The sequence below is a fragment of the Amblyraja radiata genome, chromosome 31, assembly GCF_010909765.2.
Source record: "Amblyraja radiata isolate CabotCenter1 chromosome 31, sAmbRad1.1.pri, whole genome shotgun sequence".
Lineage (NCBI taxonomy): Eukaryota > Metazoa > Chordata > Chondrichthyes > Rajiformes > Rajidae > Amblyraja > Amblyraja radiata.
The window spans coordinates 29939433-29962556 of NC_045986.1; the positions used below are offsets into that span (position 1 = coordinate 29939433).

At 48.6% G+C, this 23124-nt stretch overlaps 1 protein-coding gene across 6 annotated transcripts in view; it reads right to left on the minus strand.

Moving 5' to 3' along the window:
* The window catches only part of kazn (kazrin, periplakin interacting protein), a 165773-nt gene that overhangs the window by 67575 nt on the left and 75074 nt on the right, over window positions 1–23124 (minus strand). For all 6 annotated transcript variants that reach the window (XM_033048423.1, XM_033048421.1, XM_033048424.1 and 3 more), the window contains one exon: window positions 10673–10864. In XM_033048423.1, coding sequence (XP_032904314.1) covers window positions 10673–10864 — 192 coding nt within the window. The remainder of the gene's footprint in view (window positions 1–10672; window positions 10865–23124) is intronic.

The following is a 23124-nucleotide window of genomic DNA, read 5'->3' on the forward strand; positions in this document are numbered from 1 at the left end:
TACTCAAGTAATTATAAACAGATCGCTCGGGTCATGCGGGCCAAGGTTTACTACATTAGCTCAAACAAGGAGTTACCAAGGAAACCACGGAGAATCCATCAGCGTTTGCGCAGTCATCTGACCTTTGGCGCTGGTGCCAATATAGTCTGGAGAAAGTCAAAAGGTTGCAAATTATACTCTGTGTTCCTCGGTCAACAATATCACTGATTCAGGCTGAGTTTGACTTGCACTACATCAACACAAAACGTACACTGGCCACCATTTTACAAGGTTAAGATGGTGTGGTCACGACTCGGGGATTGCTTTGATGGTAACAAACAACCACTAAATGGTCTGAGCATTTCAATAGCCAATGCCTCACAGATCGCAGCAAGAGGCATGAAATCGAACCTTAATTTAAAACACTTTCCGTGTGTGACTTATCCCTTTGTTAACTGTGACTTCCCCATTCCAAAATGTACTCAGATTCTACCCTATTCAAGGGTAACGATGTACTGGCACATCTAACTGTGGGGGAGACGTGAGATGGATGGAGGAGGATCACAGCACAGTGGCACACCGGTAGAGTTGCTGCCTTACAGTGAGTGCCAGGGGCCCGGGTTTGATCCTGACCATGGGTGCTGTCTGTACGGAGTTTGTACGTTCTTCCCCCGTGACCGTGTGGGTTTCCTCCCACACTCCAAAGATGAGCAGGATTGTATGTTAATTGGCTTCGGCAAGTTGTAAAATTGTCCTTAGTGTGTAGAATAGTGTGCGGGGTGATGATTGGTTGTGGCGGACTCGGTGGGCCGAAGGGCCTGTCTCCTCACAGTATCTCCGATGTCTAACGAAAGGAAGATGTATATAAATGGATGAATCATTCTGCAATCTGTCCCAATAGGTGGGACAGCGTCAAATCAACAAACTGAAGATGACAGGGTTAGAGACAAACATACTGGAAAATAAATTAAATTAAAAAGAAAATCTAACTTTCCCGTCCTAACTCCCTTTTTTGAATGAAGATATTTGGGTTAATTTGGGATGAGATTTGTGCACTATTTTTAACACAATTATAGCTCAGATATAGATTGCAGACATTATGTGCATTAGTTTGGGCAGCACGGTGGCGCAGCGGTAGAGTTGCTGCCTCACAGCGCCAGAGACCCGGGTTCGATCCTGACTAGAGGTGCTGTCTGTACGGAGTTTGTACGTTCTCCCCGTGACTGCGTGGGTTTTCTCCGGGTGCTCCGGTTTGCTTCACACTCTAGTTCCTCACACTGTACATTAATTTGACTTCGGTAAAAATGGTAAATAATCCCTAGCTTGTAGAGTACGGGAATCGCTGGTTGGCACGGACACGGTGGGCCGAAGGGCCTGTTTGCACACTGTGCTTCTGAAGGTTGGTGGTCCCATCCCGTCATTTTATCCCAACACCACCAATACTCTTAATATAAATCTTAATTGGCCTTCAGTCAAATCAAAAATTGGTGAAGAGAGTCCAATTGCCATAACAGGATTGGAGTCTTTGATCTTCCAACACAATGCTCAGGCAGTTGTTGACGTGATCTCTGGAGAATTTAAAAGCCAGCCTCTTTAGGGTAGCTCATCAAACACCATGCCTTTTATTCAAATCCTGAGCATAGCAGCCACTTGTCCGTGACTAAACACAAGTTCTGCTTGGAGCTGGCCCCGTCAGCCTTATACCTTGCTCGCTGAGATAGATGCTTGCGTTCTGATCAATTGACTCGCAGACGAACAATAGCTGCAAAGAGCTCTCCGACAAGGCAAACATTTCGCGCTACATCCAGCGAGGCATGTCTGGAGTGTTCGGAGCAGGAGGCCGAGGGAAGGCAGCTGTCACCTCAGCCAAAATCTGCCAGTCGCCGTGACAGGCGCTCAGATCATCGTTACTGGCTTCAAGGATCTTAAGGGGTTCCAAGACAATATTACACAGCCTCGACTGCAGACTAGAAACAGGTAGCACACAGCTTACAGCTTCCCCTTCTTAATGCACTTCCAACCTCAAACACACCACAACACACATTTCTGTCAGACAAATCTACTTCCCCGTTTACAGGGGTCTTTGCTGTCAGAGGTTTGAATCTCTAATGTGATACTTGGAGATGTATGTGTTTCTGCAGTGACAGATGGATGTGATTTTCTCCTCCCCCCCACACCCCCCTCCCCCACCACTTTGTGTAATAAAAATGAGGAATGCAAGTTGTAGGCAGCCGGAACATGCCTTCTGTGCACACGTTGGTATAAAATACACCAGAGTGATGCTCACTTAGCTGAGCTAACATGTGAATCACAGCAAAGATAGACACACAGTGCTGGAGTAATTCAGCGGGTCAGGCAGCATCTGTGGAGAACATGGATAGGTGACGTTTCACAGAGTGCTGGAGTAACTCAGTGGGTCAGGCAGCATCTGTGGAGAACATGGATAGGTGACGTTTCACAGAGTGCTGGAGTAACTCAGCGAGTCAGGCAGCATTTGTGGAGAACATAGATCGGGGACCCTTCTTCAGACTGAAAGTTGAGATGAAGAGGAGATGAGAAAAGGGCTGGAACCATGTGGGCAGCCACAAATGACCACAGGCAGGGCGGTGCCTGGTATGTCCATGTGCAGGAAGGAACTGCAGATGCTGGTTTAAACCAAAGATCGACAGCAAAGCTGGAGTAACTCAGCGGGCCAGGTCTTGATCGGAAACTTCACCCATTCCCTTTCTCCACAGATGCTGTCCGACCCACCGAGTTACTCCAGCTTTTTGTGTCTATCCTGGTAGGTCCATTGTTGGCTAAAGAAGGTGCGATCTCAAGAGAATAAATACAGAGAATTACCGTGGAGCTGGTAAAAGGACAAAGGTGTTGGAAGGGGGCAAGTTGGGAGGGGCGGGGGGTGTAAGATAATGGTACTTAAAATGAGAGAATTCACCGTTGGCAAGGCTGGGTTGGAAGCTTCCCAAGCACGTTTGTTATACCGACACCACCTCCCTGACATTATTCTCAGGCACCAGATGTAACAGTGCTGTGTGGTAATTACAATGCTAGTGCTATTGTTGAAGGGCTGAATAGAAACCAAACCCCACCAGTGGCTTTGGTTCCCAGTGGCCATCATCACCAGGCCATTCACCAAGATGTCCATTCTTCAACCCCTGTACTAAAATACAGGGGTGGAAGATTGCAACCTTCACGTGGTCCGCCCTGTTTCGACTAATGCAATCAACTCGACGTGCACAAACAGAAGATCAAATAGAACAAGTTGTCCAACAACTTTAGGCTGTGCACGCCACACGAAAGAAGAAGTCTTAAAAAACAAATCTTTTCAAACAAAACGCCGCTCCAAGCTGCACTAGATTGTACATATCGATACATATCTCATAATCACGTGTCGGCACGGTGGCGCAGCGGTCGAGTTGCTGCCTCACAGCGCCAGAGTTCGATCCTGGGTTCGATCCTGACTACGTGCTCTCTCTAAGGAGTTTGTACGTTCTCCCTGTGACCGCGTGGGTTTTCTCCGGGTGCTCCGGTTTCCTCCCACATTTCAAAAATGTACAGGTTTGTCGGTTAATTGGCTTCGGTAAAATTCAAATTGTCCCTAGTGTGCGGGATAGTGTTCGTGTGCAGAGATCGCTGGTCGGCGTGGACACGGTGGGCCGAAGGGCCTGTTTTCACACTGGATCGCAAAACCAAACTGCACAGCAGTGCTTGCAATTCATCGGAGACACAAGGTACCTGCCGGTGATGGAACCTGGTGCACAACATGAACTGCTGGGGAAACTGAACAGGTCGGGCAGCGTCTGTGGAGCCAAGGTGATGATTCACCTAACGCAGGGTCCCAATCGGAAACCTCAACCATCCTCTCCCCTCCACAGATGCTGTTGACTCGATGAGTTCCTCCAGCAGTTTGTTTTCTCCCTGCTGGATGCAGGAAGATTGTTCCCGATGTTGGGGAAGTCCAGAACACGGGGTCACAGTTTGAGGATATGGGGGAAGCCTTTTAGGACCGAGATGAGAAAAACAATTTTCACACAGAGAGTGGTGAATCTGTGGAATTCTCTGCCACAGAGGGTAGTTGAGGCCAGTTCATTGGCTATATTTAAGGGGGAGTTAGATGTGGCCCTTGTGGCTAAAGGGATCAGGGGGTATGGAGAGAAGGCAGGTACAGGATACTGAGTTGGATGATCAGCCATGATCATATTGAATGGTGGTGCAGGCTTGCAGGGCCGAATGGCCTACTCCTGCACCTATTTTCTATGTTTTTTTGCTGTAGAATTCGTTAGGTAATTCTGGATCAGGGGAAGTGGTGGCTGGAATTCCACAAGTCATCCCAGGCCACACAAGTGGAGAGACACAGCAGCGTTCCCTGGCACTAATGGGCTGTCGAGTCTTTGTAAGGGTGCGGGGAAATGACAACTAATGATGCCATCCTGTCTACCAGATCCAATTATAGATAGATGGCCTCGATAATGGAACATAAGTACAGCTGTGGTTGAATCTGTAAATGGAGGGCATTGGTTGGAGAGTGGCCTGCTAATTACACACTCCATTGCTCAAACTAAATTATAAAATGGATAAAGAATTAATCAGACAAGATAATCAGGACACTGGGTCATTTCGTTTCATGTTGATTGTGTTATGAATTTGAACAGCAACAACTGCATGTCTCCAATGGCATAGACGGAACACAATTACACGGCACGGTGGAGGCAAGGAGCATGAAATGAAAGCATTCCCCTCTTGTTGGGATTCCTGGGATGGCAGGACTTTCATATGAAGAAAGACTGGATAGACTCGGCTTGTACTCGCTAGAATTTAAAAGATTGAGGGGGGATCTTATAGAAACGTACAAAATTCTGAAGGGGTTGGACAGGCTAGATGCAGGAAGATTGTTCCCGATGTTGGGGAAGTCCAGAACAAGGGGTCACAGTTTAAGGATAAGGGGGAAGTCTTTTAGGACCGAGATGAGAAAAACATTTTTCACACAGAGAGTGGTGAACCTGTGGAATTCTCTGCCACAGAATGTAGTTGAGGCCACAGTTCATTGGCTATATTTAAGAGGGAGTTAGATGTGGCCCTTGTGGATAAAGGGATCAGGGGGTATGGAGAGAAGGCAGGGATGGGATACTGCCTCTGTTGGGTGATCAGTTGGATGATCAGCCATGATCATATTGAATGGCGGTGCAGACTCGAAGGGCCGAATGGCCTACTCCTGCACCCAAGGGTTTCGGCCCGAAACGTTGCCTATTTCCTTCGCTCCATAGATGCTGCTGTACCCGCTGAGTTTCTCCAGCATTTTTGTCTACCTTCAGGTTTAGAGGGATATGGGCCAAATGCAAGTAGGTGGGACTAGTATAGCTGGAACATGTTGGCCGGTGTGGGCCAGATGGGCTGAAGGGCCTGTTTCCACACTGTATCACTCTACAACATTCTGCCTGTTACAGCTTTAATTTGTGTTGTCCAGAGCGTGTCCACAGCCAGTCACACACGGGTGGACATTGCAGCAGGAAAATGCTCTGTGCCCAATAACATTTAATTGCCATGTTGTGTAGTTGCAGAATGGAGACAGGTCATTGTAAAATTCCACCACAGTGATGCAGGCACGGTTCGTGTTGAGTCTCATTGGCTGCAATACGTATTCACCTAACCCACAGGCAGCTGACAATGGCCTGATTCTTTTATCGTCAGTACTTTTCTTGCATATCTTTCATTCATTTGTTCTATATTTGTTCTATTTGGTGGTGGCGCGACTCACTGTTGCAGCGGCCCCTACAGCCTGTCTGATTTTTTTATTTTTTTTGTCTCATTAAATGTATTTTTTAATCGTGTTTTTGACTGTGTATATGTGGGGGGGGGAGGGGGGGGAAGGGGGAAACTTTGTAAAAATCCCTTCCCTGGACGGGAGACCCGACCTTTTTCCTGTCGGGTTTCCGTTGTCGTTGGGGCCTAGCATCGTGGAGCGGCCTCCAGCCTGAACGACCTGGGGGCTCCAGTCACGGAGCCTGCGGAGCTGCGGACCTACTTACCATCGTGGGGCTGGCCGGCATCGGAGCGTGGGGAGCGGTGGTGACTCGCTGCTGCGGCCCGACCACGTAGCCCGGAGGCTCCAGCTGCAGCCACGGGTCCTGTGGACTGGGACATCGGGAGCCCGCGGGTCCGGGTGGAGAGACCGCTTTCCGGAGCTCCCGCAACGCGACTTCTCCAGCCCGTGTCGCGGGGTTGGACCGACCCGGAGCGGGGCCGTACATCGCCCGGCGCGGCTTAATGGCCGTGGGACATTCCAGAGCCCGCCGGGGGCTCCAACTTTGTGACTTTTAGACTGGGAGCGGGGCCGTACATCGCCCGGTACGGCCTAAAAATGGCCGTGGGACTTCTCATCGCCCGCCTGGGGCTTGGACATCGGGAGAGAAATGAGAACAGGGGAGAGAAAAGACTTTGCCTTCCATCACAGTGGGTCCACTGTGATGGATGTTTTTGTAAATTGAATTGTGTGTATGTCTGTAGGAAATTGTCTTGTATGGCTGGGGAAACGGAGGTCCGTTTGAGCCTCATTGAGGTTCAAATGACATAATAAAATATTGATCTCTCCACACCACCGTCATTATCTCTTGTTTACCACTCCCCTGACTCTCAGTCTGAAGAAGGGTCTCAACCCAACAAGCCACCTATTCCTTTTTTTCTCCAGAGATGGTGCCTGACCCGCTGAGTTACTCCAGCCTTTTTGTGTCTATCTTTAGTCAGAGCCAGCACCGCCATTCAATGTGATCATGGCTGATCATCCCCAATCAGTACCCCATTCCTGCCTTCTCCCCATATCCCCCGACTCCATCCGCTATCTTTAAGAGCCCTATCTAGCTCTCTCTTGAAAGCATCCAGAGAACCTGCCTCCACCACCCTCTGAGGCAGAGAATTCCACAGACTCACAACTCTCTGTGAGAAAAAGTGTTTCCTCGTCTCTGTTCTAAATGGCTTACTCCTTATTCAATTGGATTTGTTAGTATTTGGACTAGATGGAAGGGAAAAGGACAAGAGGGAGACCCAAAAGCACCTGGCGTCGAACTGTAGAGGAGGAAATGAAAACACTGGACCTGACCTGGGTAAGTGTCCAGACGCTGGCCCAGAGCAGACTAGAGTGGAGGCCCTTCCTTGCTACCCTACATGCCAGGAGGCAGAATAGGCAGTAAGTTCAGGGCCTGTCTCACTTGCATGCGATTGCGTGTGTTTGGCGCGACCAAACGAAAGCGGAGTTCACGCGAAGTTCGTGCGTGACGTCATTTGCGTCCCACTTACCAATCAGCTGGGCAGGAGGCGGGCCGACTGAATTTGGGCGTCGTATGGCATCGGGCGGTGACGTCATCATGCAATGCCACGCCGGGCAGTGACGTCATCGCGCAATGCCACGCCGGGCAGTGACGTCATCGCACAATGCCACGCGCTAGGCGTACGCCATCAAGACGCTGCGTAGGACCGCAATGCGCCTGCGTGCCGACAGGCCGTTGGCGCGCGAAGATTTCGGACACTGTCAGATTTTCGGAGCCCCGCGCGATGTCGGGACCAGCCTCGCACAAATCCGCGCTTCTAAGTGGGACCGGCCCCGCGCGCCCGTACGCCTCAAGCGACCACGTTTGGTCACGCCAAACGCATGCAAGTGGGACAGGCCCTTAAATGTGTAGGATAGTGTTAATGTACAGGGGTGATCGCTGGTCAGCATGGACTCGATGGGTCGAAGGGCCTGTTTTTTCGCGCGCTGTATGTCCAAAGTCTAAAAGTCAAAATAGAAGGGGCCATTCAGGGCAGAGATGAAAAGGAATTTCTTCATCTGAAGAGGTAAAAGCTAATCTTATTGAGGAGCAGAGTTAGTGCCAGGGGCGATGAATAGCCTAACCCTGCTTCTATTTGTTCTGCTCACATCAGGCAGTGCAGCAGCTGACCTTGGTGTGCAGTCCTTGTGCTTAATTAAAAAGAGGACATTGTTCACACAGAACACCATTATAGCTCTTGACTGAGACAGAGTAATCCTACTCCTAGTTGCTATGGCGATGCTGCACAGGCAGTAGCTGAAGATTTGTGTGACATTGGTTTCTAACGACTCTGAAGTCATCGTTTACTCGACATATTTTGCGGCATAGAGTCAAAATGCTTGTTTCCTGCCTGCTGTTGTGGTTTTGGTCTTGAGCGCCCCGATCTTTTCGACTGGAGCTACAGGCTGCGGTAAAGCCTCACGAAAAAGCGTTTTATCGGGATGCATCGCAACTTAGTTTGGGAACAGCGCCGTCCAAGGCCGCAAGATTGTAGAGAATTGTGGACGCAGCCCAGACCATCACACAAACCAACCTCCCTTCCACTGACTCCATCTACACCTCACGCTGCCTCGGCAAGGCCAACAGGGTAACCAAGGACTAGTCGCACCCCGGCCACGCCCTCTTCTCCCCTCCATTAGGCAAAAGGTACAGAAGTGTGAAAATCTGTCCTGATTCAGGGACAGTTTCTTCCCAGCTGTTATCAGGCAACTGAATCATCCTACCTCAACTAGAGAGCAGTCCTGAACTACTAACTACCTAATTTGAGACCCTCGGACTATCTTTGATCGGACTTTACTTTGCACTTCTCCCCGTAACCTTTGACACTCTTACTAATCAATAACCTATCAACCTTCGCTTTAAAAATACCCAATACCCCAAAATACTCCACGGCCATCTATGGCAAAGTATTCCACAGATTCACCACCCTCCGGTTAAAGAAATCCCTCCCCATCTCCATTCTGAAGGTACGTCCTATTATTCTGAGGCTGTGCCCTGTGGTTCTAGACTCTCTCATTACTGGAAACATCCTCTCCACATCCACTCTATCCAGGCTTAGCTTATTAGTTTAGTTTAGTCTAGAGATACTGCACGGCCCACCTGGTCCGCGCCGACCAGCGATCCCCGCACATTAACACTATCGTACAAACACTAGGGACAATTTTTACATTTATACCAAGCCAGTTACCCTACAAACCCGTACGTCTTTGGAGTGTGGGAGGAAACCGAAGATCTCGGAGAAAACCCACGCAGGTCACTGGGAGAATGTACAAGCTCCGTACAGACAGCACCTGTAGTCGGGATTGAGCCTGGGTCTCCGGCGCTGCATTCGCTGTAAGGCAGCAACTCAACCGCTGCACCACTGTGACCGCCCATTATTCTGTACGTTTCGATGAGTTTCAATGAGATTCCCCCCCCTCATTGTTCTAAACTCCAATGAGTACAGGCCAAGAGCCTTCAAACGCTTATCATATGTTAACCCAATCATCCCTGGGATCATTCCCCTAAACCCTCTCTGGACTCTCCCCAATGTCAGTACATCCTTCTTCAAATACGGGGCCCAAAACTGATCACAATAGTCCAAATGTGGCCTGACCAGCAACTTCTAAAGCCTCAACATTACATCCTTGACATCATCACAATCCCTGTTCAATGGTGCCCTGAGACGGATACTTTCACGGCAGTGAGGTTGAGAATCTCATTGGTAGACAAAAATGCTGGAGAAACTCAGCGGGTGAGGCAGCATCTATGGAGCGAAGGAATAGGTGACGTTTCGGGTCGAGACCCTTCTTCGAAGGAATAGGTGACGTTTCGGGTTGAGACCCTTCTTCGAAGGAATAGGTGACGTTCTGGGTCGAGACCCTTCTTCGAAGGAATAGGTGACATTCTGGGTCGAGATCCTTCTTCAAAGGAATAGGTGACGTTTCCAAAACGTCACCTATTCCTTCGCTCCATAGATGCTGCCTCACCCGCTGAGTTTCTCCAGCATTTTTGTCTACCTTCGATTTTCCCAGCATCTGCAGTTCTTTCTTAAACATTGAGAATCTAATTGCAATTGTATGTTGTGCATGGCCGCTCGTATTACTTAGGGGAAGATTTACATTGGACAAAGTTGCGCACACATACAAACGTTCTGCTGGAAAATAAGGAGTTTAATTTTTTGACGGGCGTGAAGACATTGAGAACAATCGTGCTTCTTCAGATTAGGCCAATTTCTAAACGACTTGGGTGACTTTTTGTTACGGGGGAGGGAGGGAGGGAGGGAGAGCAGCGCATGAATTAATTTCTAGGCCAGGTTGTTTGTCCTTCATCACATTTCATTCTGGAAACTGGATCTTGGAATGTGAAGTACAACAATGTCCAGAGGCATCAGAGTCTTGCTGCCGTACCCAGGGCCAGGTGATTAGTCAAAAATGTTTAAGAAGGAACTGCAGATGCTGGAAAATCGAAGGTAGATATAAGTGCTGGAGAAACTCAGTGGGTGCGGAAGCATCTATGGAGCGAAGGAAATAGGCAACGTTTCGACCCGAAACGTTGCCTATTTCCTTTGGGTTTCGGCCCGAAACGTTGCCTATTTCCTTCGCTCCATAGATGCTGCTGCACCCGCTGAGTTTCTCCAGCACTTTTGTCTACCTTCGATTTTCCAGCATCTGCAGTTCCTTCTTAAACACAAGGTATTTCAGCTCATGCCTGCAGGCACTCCGAGGCCTTCATACCATAGATGCTGCCTTACCCGCTGAGTTTCTCCATCATTTTTGTCTATCACCACAACCCTATTTAGTTTTCACAGGCAATATTGTCCATGTTATTTTCCCAATATCCCTTTCTTCCTTTGCGCCTGCCTCTACTGGTGTGGCCACAACTTTCCTTTGCCGGGTAAAACGTCCACTCACCCTGCAGGGCTTCTTTGGCTCGTGCCAGCTCCGTCTCCTTCTGGGCCAGTTGCACTTTCAGCTCGGTCACCGAGAGGATCTCGGCCGACTTGCCCGCGTTGGAATCCTCCAACTCCTTGGTCAGCATTTCCTTCATCTGCCTCAGCCACTGCACCTCCTCCTGGAGCCGGGAGACTTCCTCGCGGAGTAGCACTGTGGAGAGACCAAACACACACGTCAAACACCGCACCCTCAACTCCAATCACACAACAGCCACTCAATGCCACGAAACGCTGCTTCAAATAAAATGTATCCGATCTGGGGCAAAAGACAATAAAACACTGTTGACTCTTGAGTTTAGTTTTGTTGCGTTTAGTTTATTGTCACGTGTGCAGTGAAAAGCTTTTGTTGGCTGCTAACCATTCAGCGGAAAGACTATACGGTCTTTAATCAGAGGGTAGTGAATCTGTGGAATTCTTTGCCACAGAAGGCTGTGGAGACCAAGTCAGTGGATATTTTTAAGGCAGAGATAAGACAGATTCTTGATTAGTGCGGGTGTCAGAGGTTATGTGGAGAAGGCAGAAGAATGGGGTTAAGAGGGAGAGATAGATTAGCCATCATTGAATGATGGAGTGGCCTTGATGGGCCGAATGGCCCAATTCTGCTCCTATCACTTATGACACTCTGAACTACAAGCCCGTCACGTTTTGACAGGGGAAAAAAGGGAGAGGTGGGATCACATCGGAGACCATTCATTATTTGACTTGGGTAAAATGGTAAATTGTCCCTGGTGTGTGCAGGTTGGGACTAGTGTGCGGGGATCGCTGGTCGGCGTGGACTCGGTGGGCCGAAGTGTCCGTTTCTGCGCTTGTATCTCTGAAGTAAACAAAACTTGGTGAAAGCCCGGTTATAAATTGTCTCTTTGTCATGTCGCCACTGCTAACATCGTGTAACAACAGTGACGCAGAAAGCTCACGAGAAGAAGTGTCACACTGCCAACTCAAATATTGAATGCACAATGATAGAGAGGGCAGTGTTCTTTGACCGGACAGTGAGCGGGGTCAGGCAACTGGCATCGCAGTCGGATATCATTCCCTGCTCCACGTTTGACTATTCCGATGACATATATTGAATGTTGAATTATATTGAATATATAACATATATTGAATTAAGGGACAGAAGTTTAGGGGTAACATGAGGGGGAACTTCTTTACTCAGAGAGTGGTGGCTGTGTGGAATGAGCTTCCAGTGAAGGTGATGGAGGCAGGTTCGTTTTTATCATTTAAAAATAAATTGGATAGTTATATTGACGGGAAAGGAATGGAGGGTTATGGTCTGAGCGCAGGTATATGGGACTAGGGGAGAATACGTGTTCGGCACGGACTAGAAGGGTCGAGATGGCCTGTTTCCGTGCTGTAATTGTTATATGGTTATATATGATGAAAGGATGGATCGACTGGGCTTATATTCACTAATCAGCAAAAGATAGTTTGATAGAGCTCTTAGGGCTAGCGGAAACAAGGGATATGGGGAGAAGGCAGGAACGAGGTACTGATTGTGGATGGTAGACAAAAGTGCTGGAGAAACTCAGCGGGTGCAGCAGCATCTATGGAGCGAAGGAAATAGGCAACATTGGAAATAGGCAACGTTTCGTCCCGAAACGTTGCCTATTTCCTTCGCTCCATAGATGCTGCTGCACCCGCTGAGTTTCTCCAGCACTTTTGTAGATAGAGTCTGAAGAAGGGTTTCGGCCCGAAACGTTGCCTATTTCCTTTGCTCCATAGATGCTGCTGCACCCGCTGAGTTTCTCCAGCACTTTTATCCACCTTCGATTTTCCAGCATCTGCAGTTCCTTCTTAAATACTGATTGTGGATGATCAGCCATGATCGTATTGAATGGTTCGATGGTCCGAATGGCCTACTGCTGCACCTATTGTCTATGTACCTAGGTAAGACTTACAATAAGCTGTTTTGTTGCAGAATCCACTGCTGAAAAGTGTGTTGGAGGCTGATTCAATAATAACTCACCTAAGGGAATTGGGAAGACAATTGCAAAACTGTATATGGTTGTGGGCAGAGTGGGATGAACTGAGTTGGCCTCTCAGTGTTTCTGTGCTGTATCATTCCATGCAGAACTGAACCCGGTACATGATTCACTCTGTAGACAGTCACAAGATGCTGGGGTAACTCAGCGGGTCAGGCAGCATCTCCGGAGAACATGGATGTTTTTTGTACCTCTAACGTCACATTATAACGTCACCTATTCCTTCTCTCCAGCGATGCAGCCTGACCCTCTGAGTTACTCCAGCACTTTGTGTTTACATCTTCGGTGTAAACCAGCATCTGCAGTTCCTTCCTACACATGTTGCACGGACATATTTGCACTTTAGACTGTTTTGACTGTTTTACTGTTCATTTTATAAATCCTGTTTCTCGGGGTATCTAAATCTAAATTTTATTAGTTGTTTAAGTTATGACATCGGATGGAAGCTGCATAACCAAATCTCGTTGCACATATGTGCAATGACAATAAAATATATTATTATTATTATTATGATTCACGGTTGCCAGGAAGAGACAAGGAAGAGCCCGGAAGAACAGAGTAGCAATCTATAGTCTGATCACACCTATTGTTGTTGCTGTTAGCAGTATTCTGTCTGCTCTTCAATCCTCTTTTAACAGCCATTTGCTGGTTGCTGGCTAATACTCAAAAGGACACAAAGTGCTGGAGTAACTCAGCGAGTCAGACAGCATCTCTGGGGAACATGGATCAGTGAAGCTACGGGTCGGAAGAAGGGTCTTGACTCGAAACGTCACCTATCCATGTTCTCCACAGATGCTGCCTGACCCGCTGAGTTACTCCAGCACTCTGTGAAACGTCACCTATCCATGTTCTCCACAGATGCTGCCTGACCCGCTGAGTTACTCCAGCACTCTGTGAAACGTCACCTATCCATGTTCTCCACAGATGCTGCCTGACCCACTGAGTTATGGTGCAGCAGCATCTATGGAGCTAAGGAAATAGGCAACGTTTCGGGCCGAAACCCTTCTGGAAATAGGCAACGTTTCGGGCCGAAACCCTTCCGGGTTTCGGCCCGAAACGTTACCTATTTCCTTAGCTCCACAGATGCTGCTGCACCCGCTGAGTTACTCCAGCACTCTGTGAAACGTCACCTATCCATGTTCTCCACAGATGCTGCCTGACCCGCTGAGTTACTCCAGCACTGTGTGAAATGTCACCTATCCATGTTCTCCACAGATGCTGCTGCACCCGCTGAGTTACTCCAGCACTCTGTGAAACGTCACCTATCCATGTTCTCCACAGATGCTGCCTGACCCGCTGAGTTACTCCAGCACTCTGTGTTTTTTTGTGATCATGTGTCAGCCTCGTCACTATCCACTGCGAATGTTGCCCGTAGCTACACAGCATCAGTTACTCTAGTGGTGAGACACAGCATGGAAACAGGCCCTTCGGCCCACCGAGTCCGTGCCGACCAGCGATCACCGCATGTTAACACTATCCTGCACACATTAGAGACAATTTTACATTCATACTAAGCCAATTAACCTGCAAACCTGCACGTCTTTGGAGAGTGGAGCACCCACCTCCAGTTTAAATTCCATTTGGAATATTTTGGAGGACCAAGAAACCATGAACCAAGAAAACCCACACAGGTCACGGGGAGAACGTACAAACTCCGTAAAGACAGCACCCGTAGTCAGGATGGAACCCGGGTCTCAGGCGCTGTGAGGCAGCAACTCTACCGCTGCATGGCTGAGCCCCCCTAAACCACATTTGACCACATGATACAATGACATTTCAAAGCGAGTATCAGTATATTAAAACCAATGATATTAAAAGAAACACACAATGTCCATTTAAAGGGCAAAGTCAGAAGAGTGAGAGGGAGAACTCAATGGCCAAGCTCTCTGTAGGCTTTATAGATTCTGTGTGAGATTAATGCAAGCTGGCTTGTGGAGTGAGACAGTCTGCCACTGGTTGACATTCCCACTCAACAAAGTTTCATATTGCTGCAATCACTGGTTGAGAACAGCACATTAGCAAGGATCAAGATCAGAGAATTTCATCAATTCTACGTAGATCAGCTGCAAGAAACATAGCACCTGGTAATAAAACCCGCATCCCTGAAACGTTTTGTTTTGTTTAGAGATGCAGCATAGAAACAGGCCCTTCGGCCCACTGAGTCCGCACCGACCAGCGATCCCCTGCACATTAACACTATCCTACACACACTAGGGACAGTTTTTTAACATTTTACATTGATACCAAGCCAAGTAACCTACAAATCTGAACGGCTTTGGAGGGTGGGGGGAAGATCTCGGAGAAAAACTGCACAGGTCACGGGGAGAACGCACAAACTCCGTACAGACAGCACCCGTAGTCAGGATCGAACCCGGGTCTCTGGCGCTGTGAGGCAGCAACTCTATCGCTGCACCACCATGCCACCCTATCCTTGCTCTGCCTGCCCCCCTAATTCCAACACCGATACTTACTGTGGTTAATACAGGGCCACCTGTCTATTGTGTAGGAAGGAACTGCAGATGCTGGTTTAAATCGAAGACAGACACACAATGCTGGAGTAACTCAGCGTTTCAGGCAGCATCTCTTGAGAGAAGGAATGGGCGACGTTTCGGGTCGAGACCCTTAGTCTGAAGAAGGGTCTGGACCCGAATCGTCACCCATTCCTTCGCTCCAGAGATGGTGCCTGACCCGCTGGGTTACTCCTGCATGTTGTGGCCACCTGTCTATCCCCGCACGCAGCCTGGAGCTGCCACTAATGTACCCGTACCAAGCTCATCACTCAGCTGAGCAGAACGCTTGCCTGTGCTTCATTACCCGCCCAGACTTATTAAAATAAACCCTGTGGCTGCAGCACAGCCTCCACTGAAGGCCTCATTTATCCAGATGTTTCTCAGTTAAACACTTCCTATCGGTTTACACAATTGTGGCCACAGAAATGAGATCCCGGCAGAAATACAAAATTTAGATTGGAAATTAAAATCTCCGAGCTGCATTCTGTCAGCTGGCAGCTGCTTTGACCAGTGGCATAGAGTAGTCATTCAGGACATTCACAGGAGGCAGGGTGGTGCAGCGGTAGAGTTGCTGCCTTACAGCGCCAGAGACCCGGGCAGCTTCTTCCCTGCAACCATCAGGCTATTCAACACTACAACCTCCAACATAGGTTCCAATATACACTTTGGGGCATTATTTTTGACTTTTCACCACTGTTGTCGATTTAATTGTTTAGTTTAGAGATTCCAGCACAGAATCAGGCCCTTTGGCCCACCGAGTCCGCGCCGACCAGCGATCCCCGCACACTAACACTGTCCTCCTCACACTAGGGACGGTTTACAATTATACCGAGCAATTAACCTACAAACCCGTACGTCTTTGGAGCGTGGGAGGAAACCGGAGCACCCGGAGAAAACCCACGCAGGTCACAGGGGAGAACGTGCAAACTCCGCACAGACAGCACCCGTAGTCAGGATCGAACCCGGGACTCCACTGCAACTCTACTGCTGCACCACCATTTGTCTGTATGTTTTTAAAAAAATATATACTGAACTTTTTTTGGTGTTTATTATGGGTTTTACAGAGTAATTTGTTTAAATATCTGTTGTGTTGCGGTGTAAGAATATTATTGTTCTGTTTCGGGGCACATGACATAAAACACTCTTGACTGTCCAGTGTACGTGTGTATGGATCGAGCTTGCGTGTGCAAGGTTACGATAAAATCAGGGTACAAAGTTTACTGGGACAGAATTACACATGTTTTTAGTTAGTGGAACATGTTAAAAACAAATTGATTTTTAGAACACATCATAAGTGTTAGGCCATTCGGCCCATCAAGTGGCGGCATGGTGGCGCAGCGGTAGAGCTGCTGCCTCACAGCGCTAGAGACCCCGACTATGGGCACTGTCTGTACATAGTTTGTACCTTCTCCCCGTGACCGCGTGGGTTTTCTCCGAGATCTTTGGTTTCCTCCCACACTCCAAAGACGTACAGGATTGGTATAAATGTATAAATTGTCCCTAGTGGGTGTAGGATGGTGTTAGCGTGCGGGAATCGCTGGTCGTTACGGACTCATAGAAACATAGAAATTAGGTGCAGGAGTAGGCCATTCGGCCCTTCGAGCCTGCACCGCCATTCAATATGATCATGGCTGATCATCCAACTCAGTATCCCGTACCTGCCTTCTCTCCATACCCTCTGATCCCCTTAGCCACAAAGGCCACATCTAACTCCCTCTTAAATATAGCCAATGAACTGGCCTCGACTACCCTCTGTGGCAGGGAGTTCCAGAGATTCACCACTCTCTGTGTGAAAAAAGTTCTTCTCATCTCGGTTTTAAAGGATTTCCCCCTTATCCTTAAGCTGTGACCCCTTGTCCTGGACTTCCCCAACATCGGGAGCAATCTTCCTGCATCTAGCCTGTCCAACCCCTTAAGAATTTTGTAAGTTTCTATAAGATCCCCTCTCAATCTCCTAAATTCTAGAGAGTATAGAATCTCCTTCGCTCCATAGATGCTGCTGCACCCGCTGAGTTTCTCCAGCATTTTTGTGTACCTTTGCCTCTTCTCCAAACCCTGTCCCACATCAGAATGTATCTGGATGAAATACCTGGTGTCAGGTGGTGGGGGTTACGGGGGAGAAGGCAGGAGAATGGGGTCAGGAGGGAGAGATAGACCAGCCATGATTGAAAGTTTAAGAAGGAACTGCAGATGCTGGAAAATCGAAGGTAGACAAAAGTGCTGCAGAAACTCAACGGGTGCAGCAGCATCTATGGAGCGAAGGTAATAGGCAACGTTTCGGGCCGAAACCCAAAAGGGTTTCGACCCGAAACGTTGCCTATTTCCAACGTTGCCTATCTGACACTATGGAGTGAAGGAAATAGGCAACGTTTCGGGCTGAAACCCTTCTTCAGAAACGTTGCCTATTTCCTTCGCTCCACAGATGCTGCTGCACCCGCTGAGTTTCTCCAGCACTTTTGTCTACCTTCGATTTTCCAGCATCTGCAGTTCCTTCTTAAACTTTCAATCATGGCTGGTCTATCTCTCCCTCCTGACCCCATTCTCCTGCCTTCTCCCCCGTAACCCCCACCACCTGACACCAGGTATTTCATCCAGATACATTCTGATGTGGGACAGGGTTTGGAGAAGAGGCAAAGGTACACAAAAATGCTGGAGAAACTCAGCGGGTGCAGCAGCATCTATGGAGCGAAGGAGATAGGCAACGTTTCGGGCCGAAACCCTTCTTCAGACTGATGGGGGGTGGGGGGGGAGAAGGAAGGAAAAAGGGAGGAGGAGGAGCCCGAGGGCGGGGGGATGGGAGGAGACAGTTCGAGGGTTAAGGAAGGGGAGGAGACAGCAAGGGCTAGCAAAATTGGGAGAATTCAACGTTCATGCCATCCGGACCCAAGCAACCCAGGCGGAATATGAGGTGCTGTTCCTCCAATTTCCGGTGTTGCTCACTCTGGCAATGGAGGAGACCCAGGGCAGAGAGGTCGGATTGGGAATGGGAGGGGGAGTTGAAGTGCTTTGGAGAAGAGGCAATGGGCCTACAACTCTTGCCGCTGACTTACAGCTGGGGCCAAAGCTCGCGATACTCAGGACTCCCACACAATGGCCCCAGCGGGTTATTCCAACAATAACAAGGGACGGGCAGAACAATCTTAATCTTCTGCAAATGTTTAGTTTTGAATGTCAATGGGGAGCTGGGTTTCGTTGAAAGGTTTTTGCCGAGTAATCACATTGAATGTAAAGTGACACCCACGCATTCACGTCGAGAGGCTGCAGGCAATACTAAAGTGACAGCTATCATATTTCACTGAACGTTGCCCCTGTGAATAGCGCTGAAGAAAGTTTGAATAATTTAACCAGGAATGACATTTCTCTACACTTTAGTCAATGCCGATATTCAGCTTAGCTCAATGATACCAACCCCGCAGGGTTTGGTGCTCAACCATACTAGAGGATTCTAGCACAAAATCTAGACGGACACTAGGTTAAAAATTAACTTGCATAAGTGCACTAGGATTTGTTTTCTTTCATTTGATCTGTATATTATTATTTTTTGCTCTGGGTGCCTATATAATAATTCAACCTGGAAGTATGCATGTTATGGTGCTATACAAATGCAAGTCTAAGTATAGCACAGACCCTGCGCAGCCCAGACCATCACACAAACCAAAGGTAGACAAAAATCTGGAGAAACTCAGCAGGACAGGCAGCATCTATGGAGCGAAGGAATGGGTGACGTTTCGGTTCGAGACCCTTCTTCAGACTGATGTGGGGGTGGGCGGGAAGCCTACACCAGGGACAATTTTTTTAACATATACATACCAAGCCAATGAACCTACAAACCTGTACGTCTTTGGAGTGTGGAAGAAAAACCACGCAGGTCAAGGGGAGAACGTACAAACTCCGTACAGACAGCACCCGTCGTCGGGATCGAACCCGGGGCTCTGGCGCTGTGAGAGTGTATGGCAGCAACTCTACCACTGTGCCACCCATATTAAGGATTAAATCCAGGTAAAACATTGAAGGTGGCATTGATGGTAATTCCATTAAAGCCCTGTCCCACGGTACGAGTTCATTCCAAGAGTTCTCCCGCGTTTGTACTGATTCGAACTCGGAGATTTATGGTAATGGCCACTCGTCGGTACTCGGGGCTCTCGTGGACATTTTTCAACGTGTTGAAAAATCTTCACGAATCTTCCCGAGCTTACCTGCCGTTAGCGAGTCTTCCCGAGTACCTGCCGTTAGCGTTACGAGCCGCTAAGTGAGGACCCCGAGCTCCGACGTACCCGCTACGTTCATTCTCCGTGCTTACCACGAGATTATGAGATTTTTTTTAAACTCGGGAGAGCTCGTGACATGAACTCGTACCGTGGGACAGGGCCTTTAGTATTTTAACTCTGTACTGGAAAAGATCACACACAGAGATTGGGCTAAATGATCTGAAATGGAGCAGAGATAGCTCGACCAGGTTGAGAGAAGGTGATTTAATGGATGTAGACTGTTGTAAACAGTTGCTTGCAGGCAAATCAATGTCAGAACAATGGGCGGCATTGAGAGGAGCTTCAGCTTCAGCTTCCAACTGTAGACCTCCATAGATGCGGAGGATCACACCTGGCGGGATGAACCAGGTGTGACAGACACGGACAGTTTGTGGCGTGTACAAGGTGCTGCGATGTAATTAAACTGGAAACTAGCAAGTCACAGAGCATGCATGGAAACGTACTCCAAGGCAAAGGCTAAAGGGCCTGTCCCACCAGCATGCGGCAAGCGCGACCCAACCGGAGGCAGGGGCCGCACGGAGGTCGAGTGAGTGACGTGATGTTCGAGCGAAGTCCGCGGGAAGTTCGCGCGTGACGTATGGCGTCAAGACGCTGTGTATGCCCGTCGAGGCGGTGCGTACGGCGTCGAGGCGGTGCGTACGGCGTCGAGGCGGTGCGTACGGCGTCGAGGCGGTGCGTACGGCGTCAAGGCGGTGCGTACGGCGTCGAGGCGGTGCGTACGGCGTCGAGGCGGCTGCGAGCCGGCAGGCCGTTGCCGCGCGGAATTTTTTGAACACAGTCAGTCTTTCGGAGCCCCGCGCGATGTCGGGACCAGCTCCGCACAACTCCATACGGCTCCGGCGATCGAAGTGGGACCGGCCCCGCGAGACCGTACGGCTCAAGCGACCACGTTAGGTCGCGCTTGCCGCATGGAGTCGCATGCTCGTGGGACAGGCCCCTTAAGGCCACTTACGCGATATTTTTTGGCAACTTGCCGGCACTCGTCATATTCGCCGAAATTTTTCGAAATGCCGAAAATCCAGCGGCGACCAGAAAAAGGTACGACTCTTTGGGCGACTACTCGCCACCGTACAGGCGTCACCCCGCGACCTTTTTCGTAGAGTCGTACCTTTTTCTGGTCACCGCTGGATTTTCTTTTTTTCTTCTTTTTTTTTGCACTCAACATTTATTAACAAGACAAAGCACACATACAAACAAGATATACAAATCATATAGCATCTATCAGCATCACATCAAATCATCTTAGCGTTCTGTCGTAGAAGCACCAGATTCACCGGCACCCAAGCAAGCTCACCAAATCATGTCCTTAATCAATCTTGGCAGTTGTAGTAATATCTGTCGGTGACCACATAATGTTGAAAGCATCAGTCCTTAACTGGAGGTAGACAAAAATGCTGGAGAAACTCAGCGAGTGCAGCAGCATCTATGGAGCGAAGGAAATAGGCAACGTTTCGGGCCGAAACCCTTCCGGGTTTCGGCTCGAAACGTTGCCTATTTCCAACGTTGCCTATCTCCTTCGCTCCATAGATGCTGCTGCACCCGCTGAGTTTCTCCAGCATTTTTGTGTACCTTCGATTTTCCAGAATCTGCAGTTCCTTCTTAAACACCAAGTCCTTAACTGGAATTTAGCTGTTATACTTTCCATCAAATATACACTTTTCAGTCTTTCCCTCCACTGTTGAACATTTGGTGGCTTTCCATTTCTCCATGACACTGTAATCATCTTCTTTGCAATCAACAGCAACACCCCAAGCAAGTATTTCTGATTTTTGGTATCATTATCTATCATTACTGGAGTATCTCCTAGTATGAAGCATGGATTTTCAACGTTTCGAAAATTTTCGGCGACCTGCTGCGACTATGGCGGGTGCCGGCAAGTCGACGAAAAAAAATCGCGTAAGTGGGACAGGCCCTTAAGGTGCTCTGCAAAGTAAAGGTTTAGGTGGGGAAAAGAAAGGAAAGGGTGGATCCACGGCAAAAATCAAAATAGCAGCAAGTGTACAAGACGTGATATTAGACGTTTATAAGATTATGAGATGCATAAACAGGGTGGACAGTCAGAGCCTTTTTCCCAGGTTTTAGTTTAGTTTAGAGATACAGCGCAGTAACAGGCCCTTCGGCCCACCGAGTCCGCACCGACCAGCGATCCTGTACACTAACACTATCCTACGCACAAAACAAAATTACCAAAGCCAATTAACCTACAAACCTGGAGTGCGGGAGGAAACCGAAGATCTCGGAGAAAACCCACGCAGGTCACGGGGAGAACGTGCAAACTCCGTACAGACAGCATTTGTAGTCGGGATCAAACCCGGGTCTCTGGCGCTGCGAGGCAGTAGCTCTACCGCTGCGCCACCGTGCGGCCCAAATGTCAAGAGGCCTCAGATTTAGGGTGAGATGGGTAAACTTTAAAGGAGGTGTGATCGGCAAGTTTTTTTTTTCACAGAGGGTTTGTGGAGTACGATGCTGCCAGGGGTGGAGGTGGTGGAGGCTGATAGTGTTTGAGAGGCTTTTAGATAGGTATCTGGATGTGTGTGTAGGCAGAAGTGACTAGCTTGGCATCATGGTCGGCACAGACACCATGGGCCGAATGGCCTGTTCCTGTCCAAAGTTCTGAATGAATAATTTGCATATCTTCACAGAAAAGGTTTTTAGTCATTGAGATGTGAGGGGCTGGAAATAATCAGAGCGAGAGAGAGAGAGAGAGAGAGAGTGAGAGTGAGAGAGAGAGAGAGAGAGAGAGAGAGAGAAGCCGTCAGGGGGCTAACATCTATAAAAGTGGACAAACTGCCAAGCTCAGATAAAATGCTTCCCACGTTCTTAAAAGAAAGGGAAGAAATAGTTCCCAGTATCATCTTCATTTATAGGTGTTTGGCAAAATCCCAAATGACAAAATGAAGTAGAAAGGAAAAGCCTGAGTGAACCAACAGCAAGTGACAAGCCGGATTAAAGATGGATTCAGAGGCAAAAACTAAAGGATAATGGGAGTCAGGATCTTTTTATTTGGCTGGCGGATTCAGCAGAGTTCCTCAGGGCTCGATACTCAGCTGTTTTGTTTGTTTTTGTGATCCAATTACAAAGATGAATTTACATTTAACTGCCGGGTCCACAATTGTAACTGGGGGAGCAAAATCTGGCAGTAACGGGAAGGAAAAATGTTCTAGGCGGTCAAAGTATCATTAGATTGCGCAGCGGTAGAGTTGCTGCCTCACAGCACCAGAGACCCGGGTTCCATCCTGACTACGGGTGCTGTCTGTACGGAGTTTGTACGTTCTCCCTGTGACCGCGTGGGTTTTCTCCGAGACCTTTGGTCTCATCCCGCACTCCAAAGACGTACAGGTTTGTAGGTTAATTGGCTTGGTAAAATTGTACGTAATTTTCCCTAATGTGTGTAGGATAATATTAGTGTGTTGGGATCGCTGGTTGGTGCAGACTCAGTGGGCCGAAGGGCCTGATTCCACGCTGTATCTCTAAACTAAACTAAAAAGACCTGGTGGGTGGGCACAAAGGTGGCGAATGGCCTTTAAATTGGAGAAGTGTAATAATTTAAGGCAAACTGAAGAATGCATGATAAACGGTAGAATTAGCTAAGTTTGGAGATACAGCATGGAAACAGGCCCTTCGGCCCATCGAGTCCACGCTGACCATCGA